At 46.3% G+C, this 19,955-nt stretch overlaps 1 protein-coding gene across 2 annotated transcripts in view; it reads left to right on the forward strand.

The window, feature by feature from the left end:
* Positions 1–4,124: 4,124 nt before the first annotated feature.
* LOC124124592 (sialin-like) overlaps positions 4,125–19,955 on the forward strand; it is a 34,939-nt gene continuing 19,108 nt past the window's right edge. The window contains exons 1-6 of one of the 2 annotated variants that reach the window (XM_048394953.1): positions 4,125–4,203; positions 4,724–4,822; positions 6,169–6,389; positions 13,254–13,345; positions 17,403–17,496; positions 19,564–19,709. In XM_048394953.1, the coding sequence (XP_048250910.1) occupies positions 6,191–6,389; positions 13,254–13,345; positions 17,403–17,496; positions 19,564–19,709 (531 nt within the window). In that variant the 5' untranslated portion in view covers positions 4,125–4,203; positions 4,724–4,822; positions 6,169–6,190. The other variant, XM_048394954.1, reaches the window with a different exon arrangement.

The following is a 19,955-nucleotide window of genomic DNA, read 5'->3' on the forward strand; positions in this document are numbered from 1 at the left end:
TTATTCAAATGTGACACGCAATAATAATTAGTGTATACCTTAAATAGCCATGTTACAGTGGTTATCGTTTGTATATTGGGGGACCCAAATTGGTCAACGCGTCTCACTGTAATTTGTACCACGGAGTATATTAAATTGTGATAGATAACGTTTATAACATTAACATACAGGAAACTACGTTTATAACGAACTTATTTTTGGCCCCAGACATTTGCTGTGCATATGCTTAAAATATGCTTTTTACGAACTACGGTTATAAGGAACTAAAATTAGTTTATTGTACATCTAAAAATTTTTTTTATTTATCAAGGCTCTATACAATATTGACAAGGAACATTCTGCTTCGGCATTCATCAAGCCCATTGGAGCCCGGGGGTGGGGGTGGGGGTGGGGGTGGGGGTAGGGGTGGGGGTAGGGGTAGGGGTAGGGGTAGGGTGTTCCCACCGATTTGTCTTAATTTCTATTTTTGTATTGTTTGTCAACATATTTTCACAAGGAGAATGTTTACTCACCCCCTTCAACATCCTCGAACATATTTGTGTATTTGCTGGGAGGGAAACCGAATTTAGAATCCATATTATTTTATATACACATGTTTAAATTTTGAAAATCATGCCTTTTAGTCTTGATTTTGTACTTGTCTCTCGTGAAGATTCTGAAAGGGGCATCGATGACCTCACACACACACACACACACACACACACACACACACACACACACACACACACACACACACACACACACACACACACACTGGCCTATTCGTCATTCACTGGATGATTTGTGTTTAATAATAATAGCGAAAGAATGTTTAAAAAAGAAATTGTGTTGTTTTTTTCTTTTCTGTTGAGACAACGCTGTCACTAAAGTCTTGTAACAACCCGGAGAGGGAAGTGTGTGTACTGTTAACGTTACTCGCTCTGTCATATGCGGTTAACCGACTAATCTCACTGTGTACACGAGTCAGGCTGATTTGAGGTGACAACAACAAACAGCTATTATAGATTAAGATACAGGCTGATTTGAGGTGACAACAATAAACAGCTATTATAGATTAAGATACAGGCTGATTTGAGGTGACAACAACAAACAGCTATTATAGATTAAGATACAGGCTGATTTGAGGTGACAACAATAAACAGCTATTATAGATTAAGATACAGGCTGATTTGAGGTGACAACAACAAACAGCTATTATAGATTAAGATACAGGCTGATTTGAGGTGACAACAATAAACAGCTATTATAGATTAAGATACAGGCTGATTTGAGGTGACAACAATAAACAGCTATTATAGATTAAGATACAGGCTGATTTGCGGTGACAACAATAAACAGCTATTATAGATTAAGATACAGGCTGATTTGCGGTGACAACAATAAACAGCTATTATAGATTAAGATACAGGCTGATTTGAGGTGACAACAATAAACAGCTATTATAGATTAAGATACAGGCTGATTTGCGGTGACAACAATAAACAGCTATTATAGATTAAGATACAGGCTGATTTGAGGTGACAACAATAAACAGCTATTATAGATTAAGATACAGGCTGATTTGAGGTGACAACAATAAACAGCTATTGTAGTTTAAGATATGGATAATAAATGTGTGAGAAAGCAGAAAAGAACCTGGCGAGGAAAGAAAATATAATATGTAAATAGTTCATGCATGGCACAGCCTTTTTGTGATGAGCGCGCAAGTCTGCCCCTAGATGGGATAACCAAAACATACTGCATTTCGAATTTTTGATTTCCACTTTCCATTTTTGGGGTCGACAAATTCCGTAAACCAATTGAGAACATGTCTGATTGATGACAGACGCCACATTCACCCCTTAAAATGACAACCATTTGGAGGGTATGTTTCGTTGTCACTCATGGGTGAAAAAAACACATGAATTTTAGTACGTTACGATTACTTTCGAAATAATTACTGCTTCAGCTTCCTTTATTAAACATGGGACCTTCCCGAAACATATATCTGTGTTCATCAGCGCGTGTGGCCATTTTCCTTGGCGAGGTGCCATAACAATCAACCTCAAGGTACGATAAACACTGTCGAGGTACGATGACAATCGTCCCTCTCGAGGTACGCTTACGATCAACGCTGTCGAGACACGCTGACAATATACACTGTCGAGGTACGATGACAATCAACACAGTCGAGACACGCTGACAATCAACCATCTGGAGGTACAATGCCAATCAACACTGTCGAGGTATGCTGACAATCAACCATTTCGAGCTATGCATACAATCAACCATGTCGAGATACGCTGAAAATTAACCATGTCGAAGTACGACAACAAGCAACCATATCGAAAGTACGATGACAAGCAACCATGTCGAAAGTACGATGACAAGCAACCATGTCGAAAGTACGATGACAAGCAACCATGTCGACAGTACGATGACAAACAACCATATCGAAAGTACGATGACAAGCAACCATATCGAAAGTACGATGACAAACAACCATGTCGACTGTACGATGACAAGCAACCATATCGAAAGTACGATGACAAACAACCATGTCGACTGTACGATGACAAGCAACCATGTCGAAAGTACGATGACAAACAACCATGTCGACAGTACGATGACAAGCAACCATGTCGAAAGTACGATGAAAAGGACCGTCCCCATGGTCTAGTGGTAGAACGTCCGCCCGGAGAGCGGAAGGTCCAGGTTCGATCCCCGGCCGCATCATTCCAGAGATTGTACTTGTTGTTACCCTGTCTGGCGCTCGGCATTAAGGAGCTAAAACAAGGACTGGTCGACTCGGAGTCAGTATACTGTGTCTGAGTGGGGTATTCATGTTAAATCTCAGTGACATAGCACTATAAATCGGCATCAGCCCGGACTAGTACAAGCAGCCACACAAACACAAACACATACACGTACATGCACGTCGCTATATAAGTGCAATAATCTTGGACGCGAAGTTCACCTCACGATGACAAGCAACACTGACAGGTAACAATATAAGGCTGGTGTTATTTACTTGTGATCACAACATATTCGACTGGGAAACCATATGAAGCACTTTCACGCCCTTGAGGCCATTCTGACTTCCGAATTCCCATTTTGTTGCCTCTAAAGTGAATGGATTATATTAATCTTCATATTTGGGGTTTTGTTTTCCATGTCATTTTCACTAAGAGAAGTATATTTATTGTGATCGTACGTAATAGGGCTGGGACGAGTCAAAATTTACTGCCCGGGTACCGCCCCGCTATTACCCGCCCCTACCCGGGTACCCGTTATAGGTCTTAGGAGATAGCTACAAACTGTCCGATTGGGAAAAGTTTGACCGTAGTCCTGGCAATATGTATTTAGATACACTTATAAAACGATCTGGTCAAGCATATGCACTGATGTTAACTGCGTGAAGTTTTATCCTTTTTTTTAAAAAAATGCGAACATTAGTGACTTGTAGTGTGACCACAGAGTCTGAGATAAGTGTTATCATTAAACAATATAGCACGTGACTAACCACGGGTCCAGGTAGTCCTGTATGTACCCGGGTCCTGCTCAGTATACCCACCCGGCCCGAGTACCCGAGTTACCCGTCCCAGCCCTAGTACGTATATATACCATGAATCACTCACGACCCCTTGACCTCCGTTACTATGCGGGAATTAGTATGGCTCGTGCCGCTTTTAACAATGTTTCAGCAATATCACGGAGGTGACCACCAGAAATGGGCCTCACACATTGCACCAATGTCGGGAATCGAACCCGGGCCTTCAGTGTAACAAGCGAACGATTTAACCATTGGACTTAACTCCCAAACACCCGCTTCGCGAAAAGAGGGATACTTTTTGTTTTATATTTTAGTATACATGTTGTAAAGTGTTAAATACACGCACGTGATTCACAACAACCGACATTTAGTAAATCATGCAGTCTCAATTCCATGGGGAAGGTTATGATTCTGTAATCTATAATCCTCAGACCAAGTTGGGTTATAACTATAAAAACCGCCCTGACCCTCCACCTCCGTCTTATATTGTTTTATACTACGGATCAAATCAAGAGCGTGATTCCTCACATGTTAATTCGTCCTTCACCAGACGTATTCGGTAAGTGTTATTAGTTGTAGGAAAATACCACCGCGGAAATGCAAAGGCACCAAACATTATGTTGATGTGCGAGGCGTCAGTGTGTCGAATAGTTTCCGATGTAGTTAAAACGGTAAACTTGGATTCAGTCTAGTCATCTTTTCGCAACACTTTCCAACCCCAAAGGCATGTGTGCTATGTGTGCATTTCGAAAATTTGGGGAAAACCGATTTATTCTTCAGCAGATGGCCGAAATAACACCAACCAATCAAAATTATTGTTACAACATGGTGGAATGCTGAAAGAATTAGGGTCGCGCTGTCGCGTCAGTCATCAGTCGATCTAATTATGCTCGTCATGGAAGGATACACATTACACGTCATGATATGTTTTTAAAAAAAATAATCCCAACGAGTACATTCATTAGGTTGTAAAACATACATATTTATTTCCCAAGCTATTATAATATTATCCAGTTTCCTGTTAACCACACTGAAATGATCCTAGCAACACGCACGTTTGTTGAACATATTTCTGTACGTGTGAATACTTTATCAAACATTTCGCAGAAAATACTATTTTTTTCCCCGTGTACACTTTATGTAATGCAACAGTTCATCATGTATGCTATTTTCTTTTAAATACATTCCCAGCAAGACGGCGGTGATAGGATCTATTATGCATGAGTAGCTATTTCTATCGACACCGTTTCTTGGCGAGTCTCCAAATTCGCGAGGAGTTGCGTTTGACAGGTGAGACAACATATTGAGCGTGTGTGCCCCTCCCGTCCCCAGTGTGCGCAGCTGTTTTTGAGACGGTCTGTTTTGATAATGTGCAAATTTAGTGCATGTTAAAATTGAAATGATATCGCAATATGATCTTTGATTTCGTGAACAGCTGCTTGCTTGCAGGTTTGATCTAATATATTACAAACGTCGCTTCGAATATGACTTTTCACGTTGTCGTCACTAGTATTCTGGCGTTCGCTTTACACAGAGACGATATACCGGTATATGGTCTCTGATTAACAGTTTCGTAACATTACACGTGATTTCAAGTTATAAAATACATTTTGTTAAAATTTACTGAAATTGTTCAGTTTTAAACTGTATTAAACTGAAAAACCTGCTTGTGACAAGCAATTTTCGTTTATAAGAGAGAAGTGACAAATCAACTTTGAATTTGCAAAAAGCAAACATATTATTAAATATATAGTTTTTAAGGATAATAGGCTTCTAAGTATTTGTTAAAATAAAATCCATATTGTGGGAATATTTGTAAAAGTTAGCTATGGCCACACTTAGTTAATTTTATGTTTCATGGATTTATTTCAGCTTTTTCACATGAGGTCGGTCAAAATATAAATTAGACTTATTAGCTAGGTCAATCATTTATTTATTTGTATGAAAGTACTTCTGTCGTCGAGTTGAAACTGCAGCTGACTTCTTGAATCACTGATGTAGACATGGATTTTATATGTAACATGTTATATTGTATAAGAAGATCTATTTTACTATGTTTACTATGTTTTGGGAGACATTACATCAAATCTGTTTATGTTTAATTTATTTCTTTTCCAGCTGCTTTTTAGTAGGGGCGGCGGGTCTGTGAAACAAAAAATAAAAAAAGTGTGACTCTTAAGTTGCATAACTTCGTCCAATCCCATTGATTTTTTTTGTCCCAAAAATATGTTTAAAAAAACCAAACTCAAACATTGTAATGGTAAGACTTAGGGCCTTTAATACAGCCAAACTCAAAATTAACCTTAGTTCTTGTGACCCCTCCGAAGCCAACACACTTTTGCAAACAATGCTGAAGTGCATCCCACTGGTATCGAAGATTTCCTCCTGGTTCAGAAGAACCCCCACCCCCTGAATATCACAATGTCAGTCCCTTAGAGGCGACCAAGTCCAACTTGTTAGATTTACACAAAGTGTGCACATCAGTCTTTCGTTTATACCTCATAAAAACAAAATAACGTTGAAGTCAGTTCTTGTTAATAAATAAGTCAATAATAACTGCTTGTTGAATCATTAACTTAAAAAAGACCCTGTAGACAATACTAACTCACCCACTTTCTCACTCCATATGTTCCAAGGAGACAACTGCTGTAGGAAGGTATGGAAAGTGAACACCAGCCCATCGCGGCAGACTCTCCGTCCTCCGAGTTATACGATGAACGAGCAGCCATCAAACCAGCGTTCCACCACGAGTACAGTGAGAGTGGTGGAGGCACCAGTAGACAGGGCAAACAAGGATGGATGGGCTTCTCTGTACCCAAACGCTACGTTCTTGCTTTCATGGCTTTCCTAGGCTTTGGTAAGATTGGTTCCAGGGGGCAATATTTGGAGCATGCTGTGTTTTCAATGTAGAGCGAGGTTTCTTATAAATTTACTGTGCTAAATCCAATTTGGAACCGAATTTCCAAATGCCTTCGCAGCATAACTGAAAAAGGAGTTCTTTTAAATAAATATTAGCTTCCGAGGTGATGCGGTTGTCAAATCATCTGTTCCAATCAGAGGTGGTTATGATGATTTGAAACCTCTGATTTACAAATGAGAATCGAGTTATTTCAAACTCTAAGATAGAAATAAGTATTTGATCCCTGGAAATTTCATTTCAACGCAAATACTCAAGATCACACGTTATATTTTGGTTGTATTTTGGCTGGACTAAAAGGTCTATACATAGTCCAATCAAAATCGCGTAATGAAATCGACATCCGATTCATAAACTGCAGTGCAGATTTCGGTCGATTGCAGGATTTGCAAAGGAAACATGCCGTCAACAGGAATTTTCCAAATCCTTTCAGATTTTTAGTCAAGGTGCTCACATGATTTAAGGCACTTCGTAAGAAAGACCCGTTATATTACGATATAGATCTTGATTATTGATCAGCTCGTCGTCACTAGGCACCGCCATTTTGTTTGAAGCTATTATATGATAGGTTGAATATGATTGGTCCATAGGACTCTTTAGGAGATTTATTGAAGGGACATACAGTGTTCCCGTTTACCGGTAATTACCAGTTTTTTACCGGTAAAATTAGACTTGGACCGGTAATTCATGTGACTGTCAGTCCCTGTGGACCGTCAAATAAAGTACCTTATACATCTTTGTTGTTGAACAAAAACATCAGCGATATTCAGATAAGTACATTTTTCAAATGAAGTCAGCTTGTCTGTTCCCCTTGTCAATTTTAGTGCAAGGAAATAACAGAGGTTGCTTTGAGGTTAAAATATGCATTTTTAGCGACTTAGTGTAAAAATAGTTTCAAAAAGGAGAAATTTGTGACTTGTGTCAATGACGTGTAGATCTAACTAAGTAACTGCAAAGATGACGTCATTGCATTGCATTGAACATGATGTTGGAGGAATTAAAACCAGGTAATTTTCATGCGTTTTTTTATTTTTTGAAAGTTGGCACTGACAAAAATTAGGTTAGACTGGTAATTTTTAGAGTTTCCAGTCCACCAGGCCTGGCAATTTCCAAAGCCAGCAGGAACACTGACATAACTCATAATAACTAACCACTGGTGGCACTACACTTGAGCCAAGAAATTGCAACTTAGTTTGGCAAGGGTTGAAACTGGATTTTTATAGTCACCTTGGTATACATCCACCACTGCAGTAGAGTCCAAGCATGTGTGGTGCTTGCAGTAGAGTCCAAGCATGTGTGGTGCCTGCAGTAGAGTCCAAGCATGTGTGGTGCCTGCAGTAGAGTCCAAGCATGTGTGGTGCCTGCAGTAGAGTCCAAGCATGTGTGGTGCCTGCAGTAGAGTCCAAGCATGTGTGGTGCCTGCAGTAGAGTCCAAGCATGTGTGGTGCCTGCAGTAGAGTCCAAGCATGTGTGGTGCTTGCAGTAGAGTCCAAGCATGTGTGGTGCCTGCAGTAGAGTCCAAGCATGTGTGGTGCCTGCAGTAGAGTCCAAGCATGTGTGGTGCTTGCAGTAGAGTCCAAGCATGTGTGGTGCCTGCAGTAGAGTCCAAGCATGTGTGGTGCCTGCAGTAGAGTCCAAGCATGTGTGGTGCCTGCAGTAGAGTCCAAGCATGTGTGGTGCCTGCAGTAGAGTCCAAGCATGTGTGGTGCCTGCAGTAGAGTCCAAGCATGTGTGGTGCCTGCAGTAGAGTTCAAGCATGTGTGGTGCTTGCAGGAGAGTCCAAGCATGTGTGGTGCCTGCAGTAGAGTCCAAGCATGTGTGGTGCCTGCAGTAGAGTCCAAGCATGTGTGGTGCCTGCAGTAGAGTCCAAGCATGTGTGGTGCCTGCAGTAGAGTCCAAGCATGTGTGGTGCCTGCAGTAGAGTCCAAGCATGTGTGGTGCCTGCAGTAGAGTCCAAGCATGTGTGGTGCCTGCAGTAGAGTCCAAGCATGTGTGGTGCCTGCAGTAGAGTCCAAGCATGTGTGGTGCCTGCAGTAGAGTCCAAGCATGTGTGGTGCCTGCAGTAGAGTCCAAGCATGTGTGGTGCCTGCAGTAGAGTCCAAGCATGTGTGGTGCCTGCAGTAGAGTCCAAGCATGTGTGGTGCCTGCAGTAGAGTCCAAGCATGTGTGGTGCCTGCAGTAGAGTCCAAGCATGTGTGGTGCCTGCAGTAGAGTCCAAGCATGTGTGGTGCCTGCAGTAGAGTCCAAGCATGTGTGGTGCCTGCAGTAGAGTCCAAGCATGTGTGGTGCTTGCAGGAGAGTCCAAGCATGTGTGGTGCCTGCAGTAGAGTCCAAGCATGTGTGGTGCTTGCAGGAGAGTCCAAGCATGTGTGGTGCCTGCAGTAGAGTCCAAGCATGTGTGGTGCCTGCAGTAGAGTCCAAGTATGTGTGGTGCCTGCAGTAGAGTCCAAGCATGTGTGGTGCTTGCAGGAGAGTCCAAGCATGTGTGGTGCCTGCAGTAGAGTCCAAGCATGTGTGGTGCTTGCAGTAGAGTCCAAGCATGTGTGGTGCCTGCAGTAGAGTCCAAGCATGTGTGGTGCCTGCAGTAGAGTCCAAGCATGTGTGGTGCCTGCAGTAGAGTCCAAGCATGTGTGGTGCCTGCAGTAGAGTCCAAGCATGTGTGGTGCTTGCAGGAGAGTCCAAGCATGTGTGGTGCCTGCAGTAGAGTCCAAGCATGTGTGGTGCCTGCAGTAGAGTCCAAGCATGTGTGGTGCTTGCAGTAGAGTCCAAGCATGTGTGGTGCCTGCAGTAGAGTCCAAGCATGTGTGGTGCCGGCAGTAGAGTCCAAGCATGTGTGGTGCCTGCAGTAGAGTTCAAGCATGTGTGGTGCCTGCAGTAGAGTCCAAGCATGTGTGGTGCCTGCAGTAGAGTCCAAGCATGTGTGGTGCCTGCAGTAGAGTCCAAGCATGTGTGGTGCCTGCAGTAGAGTCCAAGCATGTGTGGTGCCTGCAGTAGAGTCCAAGCATGTGTGGTGCCTGCAGTAGAGTCCAAGCATGTGTGGTGCCTGCAGTAGAGTTCAAGCATGTGTGGTGCCTGCAGTAGAGTCCAAGCATGTGTGGTGCTTGCAGTAGAGTCCAAGCATGTGTGGTGCCTGCAGTAGAGTCCAAGCATGTGTGGTGCCTGCAGTAGAGTCCAAGCATGTGTGGTGCCTGCAGTAGAGTCCAAGCATGTGTGGTGCCTGCAGTAGAGTCCAAGCATGTGTGGTGCTTGCAGGAGAGTCCAAGCATGTGTGGTGCCTGCAGTAGAGTCCAAGCATGTGTGGTGCCTGCAGTAGAGTCCAAGCATGTGTGGTGCTTGCAGTAGAGTCCAAGCATGTGTGGTGCCTGCAGTAGAGTCCAAGCATGTGTGGTGCCGGCAGTAGAGTCCAAGCATGTGTGGTGCCTGCAGTAGAGTTCAAGCATGTGTGGTGCCTGCAGTAGAGTCCAAGCATGTGTGGTGCCTGCAGTAGAGTCCAAGCATGTGTGGTGCCTGCAGTAGAGTCCAAGCATGTGTGGTGCCTGCAGTAGAGTCCAAGCATGTGTGGTGCCTGCAGTAGAGTCCAAGCATGTGTGGTGCCTGCAGGAGAGTCCAAGCATGTGTGGTGCCTGCAGTAGAGTCCAAGCATGTGTGGTGCCTGCAGTAGAGTCCAAGCATGTGTGGTGCCGGCAGTAGAGTCCAAGCATGTGTGGTGCCTGCAGTAGAGTCCAAGCATGTGTGGTGCTTGCAGTAGAGTCCAAGCATGTGTGGTGCCTGCAGTAGAGTCCAAGCATGTGTGGTGCCTGCAGTAGAGTCCAAGCATGTGTGGTGCCTGCAGTAGAGTCCAAGCATGTGTGGTGCCTGCAGTAGAGTCCAAGCATGTGTGGTGCCTGCAGTAGAGTCCAAGCATGTGTGGTGCCTGCAGTAGAGTCCAAGCATGTGTGGTGCCTGCAGTAGAGTCCAAGCATGTGTGGTGCCTGCAGTAGAGTCCAAGCATGTGTGGTGCCTGCAGTAGAGTCCAAGCATGTGTGGTGCCTGCAGTAGAGTCCAAGCATGTGTGGTGCCTGCAGTAGAGTCCAAGCATGTGTGGTGCCTGCAGTAGAGTCCAAGCATGTGTGGTGCCTGCAGTAGAGTCCAAGCATGTGTGGTGCCTGCAGTAGAGTCCAAGCATGTGTGGTGCCTGCAGTAGAGTCCAAGCATGTGTGGTGCCTGCAGTAGAGTCCAAGCATGTGTGGTGCCTGCAGTAGAGTCCAAGCATGTGTGGTGCCTGCAGTAGAGTCCAAGCATGTGTGGTGCCTGCAGTAGAGTCCAAGCATGTGTGGTGCCTGCAGTAGAGTCCAAGCATGTGTGGTGCCTGCAGTAGAGTCCAAGCATGTGTGGTGCTTGCAGTAGAGTCCAAGCATGTGTGGTGCCTGCAGTAGAGTCCAAGCATGTGTGGTGCCTGCAGTAGAGTCCAAGCATGTGTGGTGCCTGCAGTAGAGTCCAAGCATGTGTGGTGCCTGCAGTAGAGTCCAAGCATGTGTGGTGCCTGCAGTAGAGTCCAAGCATGTGTGGTGCCTGCAGTAGAGTCCAAGCATGTGTGGTGCCTGCAGTAGAGTCCAAGCATGTGTGGTGCCTGCAGTAGAGTCCAAGCATGTGTGGTGCCTGCAGTAGAGTCCAAGCATGTGTGGTGCCTGCAGTAGAGTCCAAGCATGTGTGGTGCCTGCAGTAGAGTCCAAGCATGTGTTGTGCCTGCAGTAGAGTCCAAGCATGTGTGGTGCCTGCAGTAGAGTCCAAGCATGTGTGGTGCCTGCAGTAGAGTCCAAGCATGTGTGGTGCCTGCAGTAGAGTCCAAGCATGTGTGGTGCCTGCAGTAGAGTCCAAGCATGTGTGGTGCCTGCAGTAGAGTCCAAGCATGTGTTGTGCCTGCAGTAGAGTCCAAGCATGTGTGGTGCCTGCAGTAGAGTCCAAGCATGTGTGGTGCCTGCAGTAGAGTCCAAGCATGTGTGGTGCCTGCAGTAGAGTCCAAGCATGTGTTGTGCCTGCAGTAGAGTCCAAGCATGTGTGGTGCCTGCAGTAGAGTCCAAGCATGTGTGGTGCTTGCAGTAGAGTCCAAGCATGTGTGGTGCCTGCAGTAGAGTCCAAGCATGTGTGGTGCCTGCAGTAGAGTCCAAGCATGTGTGGTGCCTGCAGTAGAGTCCAAGCATGTGTGGTGCCTGCAGTAGAGTCCAAGCATGTGTGGTGCCTGCAGTAGAGTCCAAGCATGTGTGGTGCCTGCAGTAGAGTCCAAGCATGTGTGGTGCCTGCAGTAGAGTCCAAGCATGTGTGGTGCCTGCAGTAGAGTCCAAGCATGTGTGGTGCCTGCAGTAGAGTCCAAGCATGTGTGGTGCCTGCAGTAGAGTCCAAGCATGTGTGGTGCCTGCAGTAGAGTCCAAGCATGTGTGGTGCCTGCAGTAGAGTCCAAGCATGTGTGGTGCCTGCAGTAGAGTCCAAGCATGTGTGGTGCCTGCAGTAGAGTCCAAGCATGTGTGGTGCCTGCAGTAGAGTCCAAGCATGTGTGGTGCCTGCAGTAGAGTCCAAGCATGTGTGGTGCCTGCAGTAGAGTCCAAGCATGTGTGGTGCCTGCAGTAGAGTCCAAGCATGTGTGGTGCCTGCAGTAGAGTCCAAGCATGTGTGGTGCCTGCAGTAGAGTCCAAGCATGTGTGGTGCCTGCAGTAGAGTCCAAGCATGTGTGGTGCCTGCAGTAGAGTCCAAGCATGTGTGGTGCCTGCACATGATCAGTAAATAAACATTTGTAAAGAAATACAGGTATGCACGTTGAAAAGGATTCATTTAGGAGATAAACATGCTGTGTTTTCAATGTAGAGCTAGGTTACCTGTAGATTTAACCCCGCTAAATTGAATTTGGAACCAAACGCGCAGCGTGAGGTTTCAAATGTTAAATTTAGCGGGGTTAAATCTACAGGTAACCTAGTTCTATATTGAAAACACAGTATGTTTATCTCCATTCTACCATGACTAAATAAAACGCAAACTCTTTGGTGCAAGCACTTATACTGAGTGAAGTGGCATGGGTTGAGTCAAGTGTTTTGAGTGGGTTATCGATCTGAATTACGGAATCACCGAACTAAATATGGCGCTGTATATACTCAAGCAGTTTGTTGACACCGTAATACTTCACTCGAACGTATGACAGGCATTGAAAGCATTTAAGCACGGCAACTTGGTAAGCTAACATGAGGTGGGCATCCCTCAAGTAAAAAAACCAAGCTTTGCCAGGCTTTCGCACGTCACCATTATGAAGTCATATCGCTCAATGTGACGCAAAAGATATGACGTCACAGTCGTATACAGAAAAGCGCCAAAATTCCAAGCTTTCTGTTGTCTCATAAACGTAAATACATTCCCTGTGTAGATTTCTATCATGTTTTCTGCATGAAATGTATTGCCACACATCCTTTGAATATTGAAGTAACCGCATCTGTGCATTTTGTAACCTGTAATTGTAGATATAATTATTTAAATATGCCTACCGACAATGAAAATAGTACTATTCTATGAATATTAGCTTCCTCGGTGAAGCGGTAGTCAAACCAGCTGTTTCAATCAGTGGGGGTTTATTGTGATTTAATCAGAATTGAGTAAAATCCAAATTCATGGTAGAATGGGTGATTATTACAGTTCTCATGTCTTTTATGTGTATTTATGTGCAACCAAGTCAAAATTAATTGATTTTGTTATACATAATTTATGCAAATAAGCAGCTTATCTGGAGCTCTGCCCAGTGCTGAAGGGTCCTCCATATCTGAGTTGAGTCTTCTGTTGTTTCAGGCAATGTCTATGCCCTGAGAGTGAATCTGAGTGTCGCCATTGTTGCGATGACCAAGAACAGAACAGTTCTTCTGAATGGAAATGATACTGTGGTGAGTTGAACAGCTTGATGCTTAGTGTAGACTTAGTGTAGACTTAGTGTAGACCGTCCCCGTGGTGAGTTGAACGGCTTGATGCTTAGTGTAGACTAAGTGTAGACTTAGTGTAGACCGTCCCCGTGGTGAGTTGAACAGCTTGATGCTTAGTGTAGACTTAGTGTAGACCGTCCCCGTGGTGAGTTGAACAGCTTGATGCTTAGTGTAGACATAGTGTAGACTTAGTGTAGACCGTCCCCGTGGTGAGTTGAACGGCTTGATGCTTAGTGTAGACTTAGTGTAGACTTAGTGTAGACCGTCCCCGTGGTGAGTTGAACGGCTTGATGCTTAGTGTAGACCGTCCCCGTGGTGAGTTGAACGGCTTAATGCTTAGTGTAGACTTAGTGTAGACTTTGGGTAGACCGTCCCGGTGGTGAGTTGAACAGCTTGATGCTTAGTGTAGACCTAGTGTAGATCGCCTCCGTGGTGAGTTGAACAGCTTGATGCTTAGTGTAGACTTAGTGTAGACTTAGTGTAGACCGTCCCCGTGGTGAGTTGAACAGCTTGATGCTTAGTGTAGACTTAGTGTAGACCATCCCCGTGGTGAGTTGAACAGCTTGATGCTTAGTGTAGACTTAGTGTAGACTTAGTGTAGACCGTCCCCGTGGTGTGTTGAACGGCTTGATGCTTAGTGGAGACTTAGTGTAGACTTAGTGTAGACCGTCCCAGTGGTGAGTTGAACAGCTTGATGCTTAGTGTAGACCGTCCCCGTGGTGAGTTGAACAGCTTGATGCTTAGTGTAGACTTAGTGTAGACTTAGTGTAGACCGTCCCCGTGGTGAGTTGAACAGCTTGATGCTTAGTGTAGACATAGTGTAGACTTTTGGTAGACTGTCCCCGTGGTGAGTTGAACAGCTTGATGCTTAGTGTAGACTTAGTGTAGACCGCCTCCGTGGTGAGTTGAACGGCTTGTTGCTTAGTGTAGACTTAGTTTGGACTGTATCCTTGGTGAGTTGAACGGCTTGATGCTTAGTGTAGACTTAGTTTAGACCGCCTCTGTGGTGAGTTGAAGAACGGCTTGATACTTAGTGTCGACTGCCTCTGTGGTGAGTTGAACGTTTTGATACTTAGTGTAGACTTAATGTAGAGCTCCTCCGTAGTGAGTTGAACAGCTTGATGCTTAGTGTAGACATAGTGTAGACTTAGTGTAGACCGTCCCCGTGGTGAGTTGAACGGCTTGATGCTTAGTGTAGACATAGTGTAGACTTAGTGTAGACCGTCCCCGTGGTGAGTTGAACGGCTTGATGCTTAGTGTAGACTTAGTGTAGACTTAGTGTAGACCGCCTCCGTGGTGAGTTGAACAGCTTGATGCTTAGTGTAGACTTAGTGTAGACTTAGTGTAGACCGTCCCCGTGGTGAGTTGAACAGCTTGATGCTTAGTGTAGACTTAGTGTAGACTTAGTGTAGACCATCCCCGTGATGAGTTGAACAGCTTGATGCTTAGTGTAGACTTAGTGTAGACTTAGTGTAGACTTAGTGTAGACCGTCCCCGTGGTGAGTTGAACGGCTTGATGCTTAGTGTAGACCGTCCCCGTGGTGAGTTGAACGGCTTGATGCTTAGTGTAGACTTAGTGTAGACTTAGTGTAGACCGTCCCCGTGGTGAGTTGAACGGCTTGATGCTTAGTGTAGACCGTCCCCGTGGTGAGTTGAACGGCTTGATGCTTAGTGTAGACTTAGTGTAGACCGTCCCCGTGGTGAGTTGAACAGCTTGATGCTTAGTGTAGACTTAGTGTAGACCGTCCCGTGGTGAGTTGAACAGCTTGATGCTTAGTGTAGACATAGTGTAGACTTTTGGTAGACTGTCCCCGTGGTGAGTTGAACAGCTTGATGCTTAGTGTAGACTTAGTGTAGACCGCCTCCGTGGTGAGTTGAACGGCTTGTTGCTTAGTGTAGACTTAGTTTGGACTGTATCCTTGGTGAGTTGAACGGCTTGATGCTTAGTGTAGACTTAGTTTAGACCGCCTCTGTGGTGAGTTGAAGAACGGCTTGATACTTAGTGTCGACTGCCTCTGTGGTGAGTTGAACGTTTTGATGCTTAGTGTAGACTTAGTGTAGACCATCCCCGTGGTGAGTTGAACAGCTTGATGCTTAGTGTAGACTTAGTGTAGACTTAGTGTAGACCGTCCCCGTGGTGTGTTGAACGGCTTGATGCTTAGTGGAGACTTAGTGTAGACTTAGTGTAGACCGTCCCAGTGGTGAGTTGAACAGCTTGATGCTTAGTGTAGACCGTCCCCGTGGTGAGTTGAACAGCTTGATGCTTAGTGTAGACTTAGTGTAGACTTAGTGTAGACCGTCCCCGTGGTGAGTTGAACAGCTTGATGCTTAGTGTAGACATAGTGTAGACTTTTGGTAGACTGTCCCCGTGGTGAGTTGAACAGCTTGATGCTTAGTGTAGACTTAGTGTAGACCGCCTCCGTGGTGAGTTGAACGGCTTGTTGCTTAGTGTAGACTTAGTTTGGACTGTATCCTTGGTGAGTTGAACGGCTTGATGCTTAGTGTAGACTTAGTTTAGACCGCCTCTGTGGTGAGTTGAAGAACGGCTTGATACTTAGTGTCGACTGCCTCTGTGGTGAGTTGAACGTTTTGATACTTAGTGTAGACTTAATGTAGAGCTCCTCCGTAGTGAGTTGAACAGCTTGATGCTCTGTGTAGGCTCAGTGTAGATTTAGTGTAGACGGCCTTCATGGTGAGTTGAACGGCATGATGCTTAGTCTAGACTGTCTCCATGGTGAGTTGAACGGCTTGTTGCTTAGTGTAGACTTAGTGTAGACCGCATTCATGGTGAGTTGAACAGCTTGATGCTTAATGCAGAGCTCCTCCATGGTGAGTTGAACAGCTTGATACTAAGTTTTGACTTCCTCCATGGTGAGTTGAACGGCTTGATACTAAGTTTTGACTTCCTCCATGGTTAGTTGAACTGCTTGACACTAAGTTTTGGCTGCCTCCGTGGTTAGTTGAACGGCTTGATGCTTAGTGTAGATATAGTGTAGACTTAGTGTAGACCACCTCCGTGGTGAGTTTAGCAGCTTGATGCTTCAATTTGTGGACTATGTACATGTTTTGTTTGTCCGTGATATAACACATCAGAATTATTTATTGAGAAGAACTGGTAAAAGTAAATAATTTTTAGAACAAAATAGAATATGAGAGTAGCTGGAACACAAAACAAGTTATATCTGTGATGTAGCACTCGCAAACTGTTATCTTTTTGAAACTAATCAACAAACAGACAAACTGATCCCCGTGGGGATGCCAGGTTAGAAAAGTTCCGCAGCAGCCAATGGATTAGGTGGTCAGACTTAGTGACCTGCTGGATTTGCGTGTCATCGTCAACCAAAGAAGTGGATTGTTGCTCACAATATCAATCACTGGATAGTCTGGAACCAGATTGATTATTGATGGGCAGCTTCATATTGCTAGAAGATTGCTGTGGCGTTGAACAACAAGCAAACAATTCTTATTATGTGCAACGGCGGGAAGGGTGGTCCAGTCGTCTAAGGCGCCATGATTGGCTGTGCAGAGTTGCGTCCCTTGGGCACGCCAGAAGCCTATGATTGTTGGTTTGAATCCCGGTTCGGCTCGATTATGGTTATAGGTTTGTCAGCACCATACCCATGCTCGTGGGTTTCACCGAAGTGGTAAACGTCTGAGACCTGCATCACTTTGGGCTTTCCTCCCACATTAAACGGACACGCTGTGATATAACTATAATACTGTTAAAAGCGGCGTTAAACCCAACTCACTCACTATTGTGAGCTACATTCAAACCCATTAGGGTACTAGCATACATTGATTTAGTCACCCGGTCTGACACTTGATCTAATACGTTGCCTTATATGGGGTACTGATGAGAAGTTCTAACCAGGAATCCCCACAGGGCAATGCATGTGAATGCTGCTCCTTCTTCTGAAAAAACTGTGTAGATTGTAATTAAAAAAGGGAGGTATTGTTGAAAGCAAGCCTTGGGTTGAGGAAGTAGGTGTTGATATGCAGCTAAGTCCTCTCCAAACTCCAGGAGTCGCCGGCTGACTTTGACTGGGACAACAACCTCCAGGGAGCAGTGCTGGCCTCCTTCTTCTACGGATACATCTTAACCCAGTTGCCTGGAGGTGAGTTGGTGGTCGCGAGGCGGTGGGGGTGAGACTGTTGGGTGAGGCGGTGGGGTGAGGTGGTCGTCATGAGAGGTGGTTGTGAGTCGGTGGTCGTGAGGCGGTGGGGGTGAGGCGGTGGTCATGAAGGGTGGTTGTGAGTCGATGGGGGTGAGACTGGGGGGGTGGGGTGGTCATGAGGGGTGGGGGTGATTCTGTGGGGGTGAGGCGGTGGGGGTGAGATGGTCGTAATGAGGGGTGGTCATGAGGAGTGGTTGTGAGCCGGTGGTCATGAGGCGGTGGTCATGAGGAGTGGTTGTGAGCCGGTGGTCATGAGGCGGTGGTCATGAGGAGTGGTTGTGAGAAGGTGGTCATGAGGCGGTGGTCATGAGGAGTGGTTGTGAGCCGGTGGTCATGAGCCGGTGGTCATGAGGCGGTGGTCATGAGGCGGTGGTCATGAGGAGTGGTTGTGAGCAGATGGTCATGAGGCGGTGGTCATGAGGTGGTGGTCATGAGGGGTGGTCATGAGGCGGTGGTCATGAGGGGTGGTCATGAGGGGTGGTCATGAGGCGGTGGTCATGAGGGGTGGTCATGAGGGGTGGTCATGAGGAGTGGTTGTGAGCCGGTGGTCATGAGGCGGTGGTCATGAGGAGTGGTTGTGAGCCGGTGGTCATGAGGCGGTGGTCATGAGGAGTGGTTGTGAGCCGGTGGTCATGAGCCGGTGGTCATGAGGCGGTGGTCATGAGGCGGTGGTCATGAGGAGTGGTTGTGAGCAGGTGGTCATGAGGCGGTGGTCATGAGGTGGTGGTCATGAGGGGTGGTCATGAGGCGGTGGTCATGAGAGGTGGTCATGAGGGGTGGTCATGAGGCGGTGGTCATGAGGGATGGTCATGAGGGGTGGTCATGAGGCGGTGGTCATGAGGGGTGGTCATGAGGGGTGGTCATGAGGCGGTGGTCATGAGGAGTGGTTGTGAGCCGGTGGTCATGAGCCGGTGGTCATGAGGCGGTGGTCATGAGGAGTGGTTGTGAGCCGGTGGTCATGAGCCGGTGGTCATGAGGGGTGGTCATGAGGAGTGGTTGTGGGCCGGTGGGGCTGAGGCGGTAGTCGTGAGGCGGTGGTCGTGAGGCGGTGGTCGTGAGGCGGTGGTCGTGAGGCGGTGGTCGTGAGGGGTGGTTGTGAGGCGGTGGTCGTGAGGCGGTGGTCGTGAGGCGGTGGTCGTGAGGCGGTGGTCATGAGGTGGTGGTTCTGAGGCGGTGGGGGTGAGTCGGTTTGGAAGAGGTGGTGGTCATGAGGAGTGGTTGTGGGCCGGTGGGGCTGAGGCGGTGGTCGTGAGGCGGTGGTCATGAGGCGGTGGTCGTGAGGCGGTGGGGGTGAGTCGGTTTGGATGAGGTTGTGGTTGTGAATTGATGTTTGTGAGTGGATGGGTGAGTCAGTTGGGGTGAGTTGGTTGGTTTGATTTGGTTTGGATGAAGCGGTTGTCGTGAGGCGGTGGTTGTGAGTCAGTGATCATGGGTCTTTGGGGATGTAAATTTTGATATGTGTTAATTATATCATTGCGAAAAAGCTGTAACATTTTTTTTTAATCCTCACTCACTTCAGAATGCACACTACGAGTCACAATGTCATGCATGAACACAAACACCAATATCTATGCAGTTAAATGTGTATATTTTACTTATCCTGCATTACATAAGGCACAATGGTCTGACCACCAGGGGCTGTGAGGTAGCCTAGTGGTTAAAGTGTTCGCCCGTCACGCCAAAGACCTGGGTTCGATTCCCCACATGGGTACAATGTGTGAAGCCCATTTCTGGTGTTCCCCTGTCGTGATATTGCTCACTCACTCACTCACACTTACCACCAAAGTCCTTACTGGAAATGAATGACAATCTGTCAGCGTCTTCAGTGTCGGTGTCGGAATACACGCGCCAAATATGTCATTACTGCCTTCGAACGTTCCTCAGGGCTGATGGTACAGTGCTGCTAAGTTAGCGAAGGAGAGAAGAATGATTTGGGGGCATGGTGCAATATGTAATGCAGGATCAGTATATAAAATAAGCATCAACCTCTGATGATGGAATTCCCAGGGTTCCTGGCCACGAGGTATGGAGGGAAGTATCTGTTTGGAGGAGGAATCTTTGTCACAGCCGTCCTCACCATTCTTACGCCGGTGTTCGCCACCTGGAGTGTGTATCTCCTCATCGCTGTCAGGGTCATCGAGGGACTGTTTGAGGTGGGTATCTCCTCATCGCTGTCAGGGTCATTGAGGGAGGGACTGTTTGAGGTGGGTATCTCCTCATAGCTGTCAGGGTAATCGAGGGACTGTTTGAGGTGGGTATCTCCTCATCGCTGTCAGGGTCATTGAGGGAGGGACTGTTTGAGGTGGGTATCTCCTCATCGCTGTCAGGGTCATTGAGGGAGGGACTGTTTGAGGTGGGTATCTCCTCATCACTGTCAGGGTCATCGAGGGAGGACCTGT

This window comes from Haliotis rufescens, unplaced genomic scaffold (assembly GCF_023055435.1).
Source record: "Haliotis rufescens isolate VD_foot unplaced genomic scaffold, xgHalRufe1.0.p SCAF_135, whole genome shotgun sequence".
NCBI classification, from domain to species: Eukaryota; Metazoa; Mollusca; class Gastropoda; order Lepetellida; family Haliotidae; genus Haliotis; species Haliotis rufescens.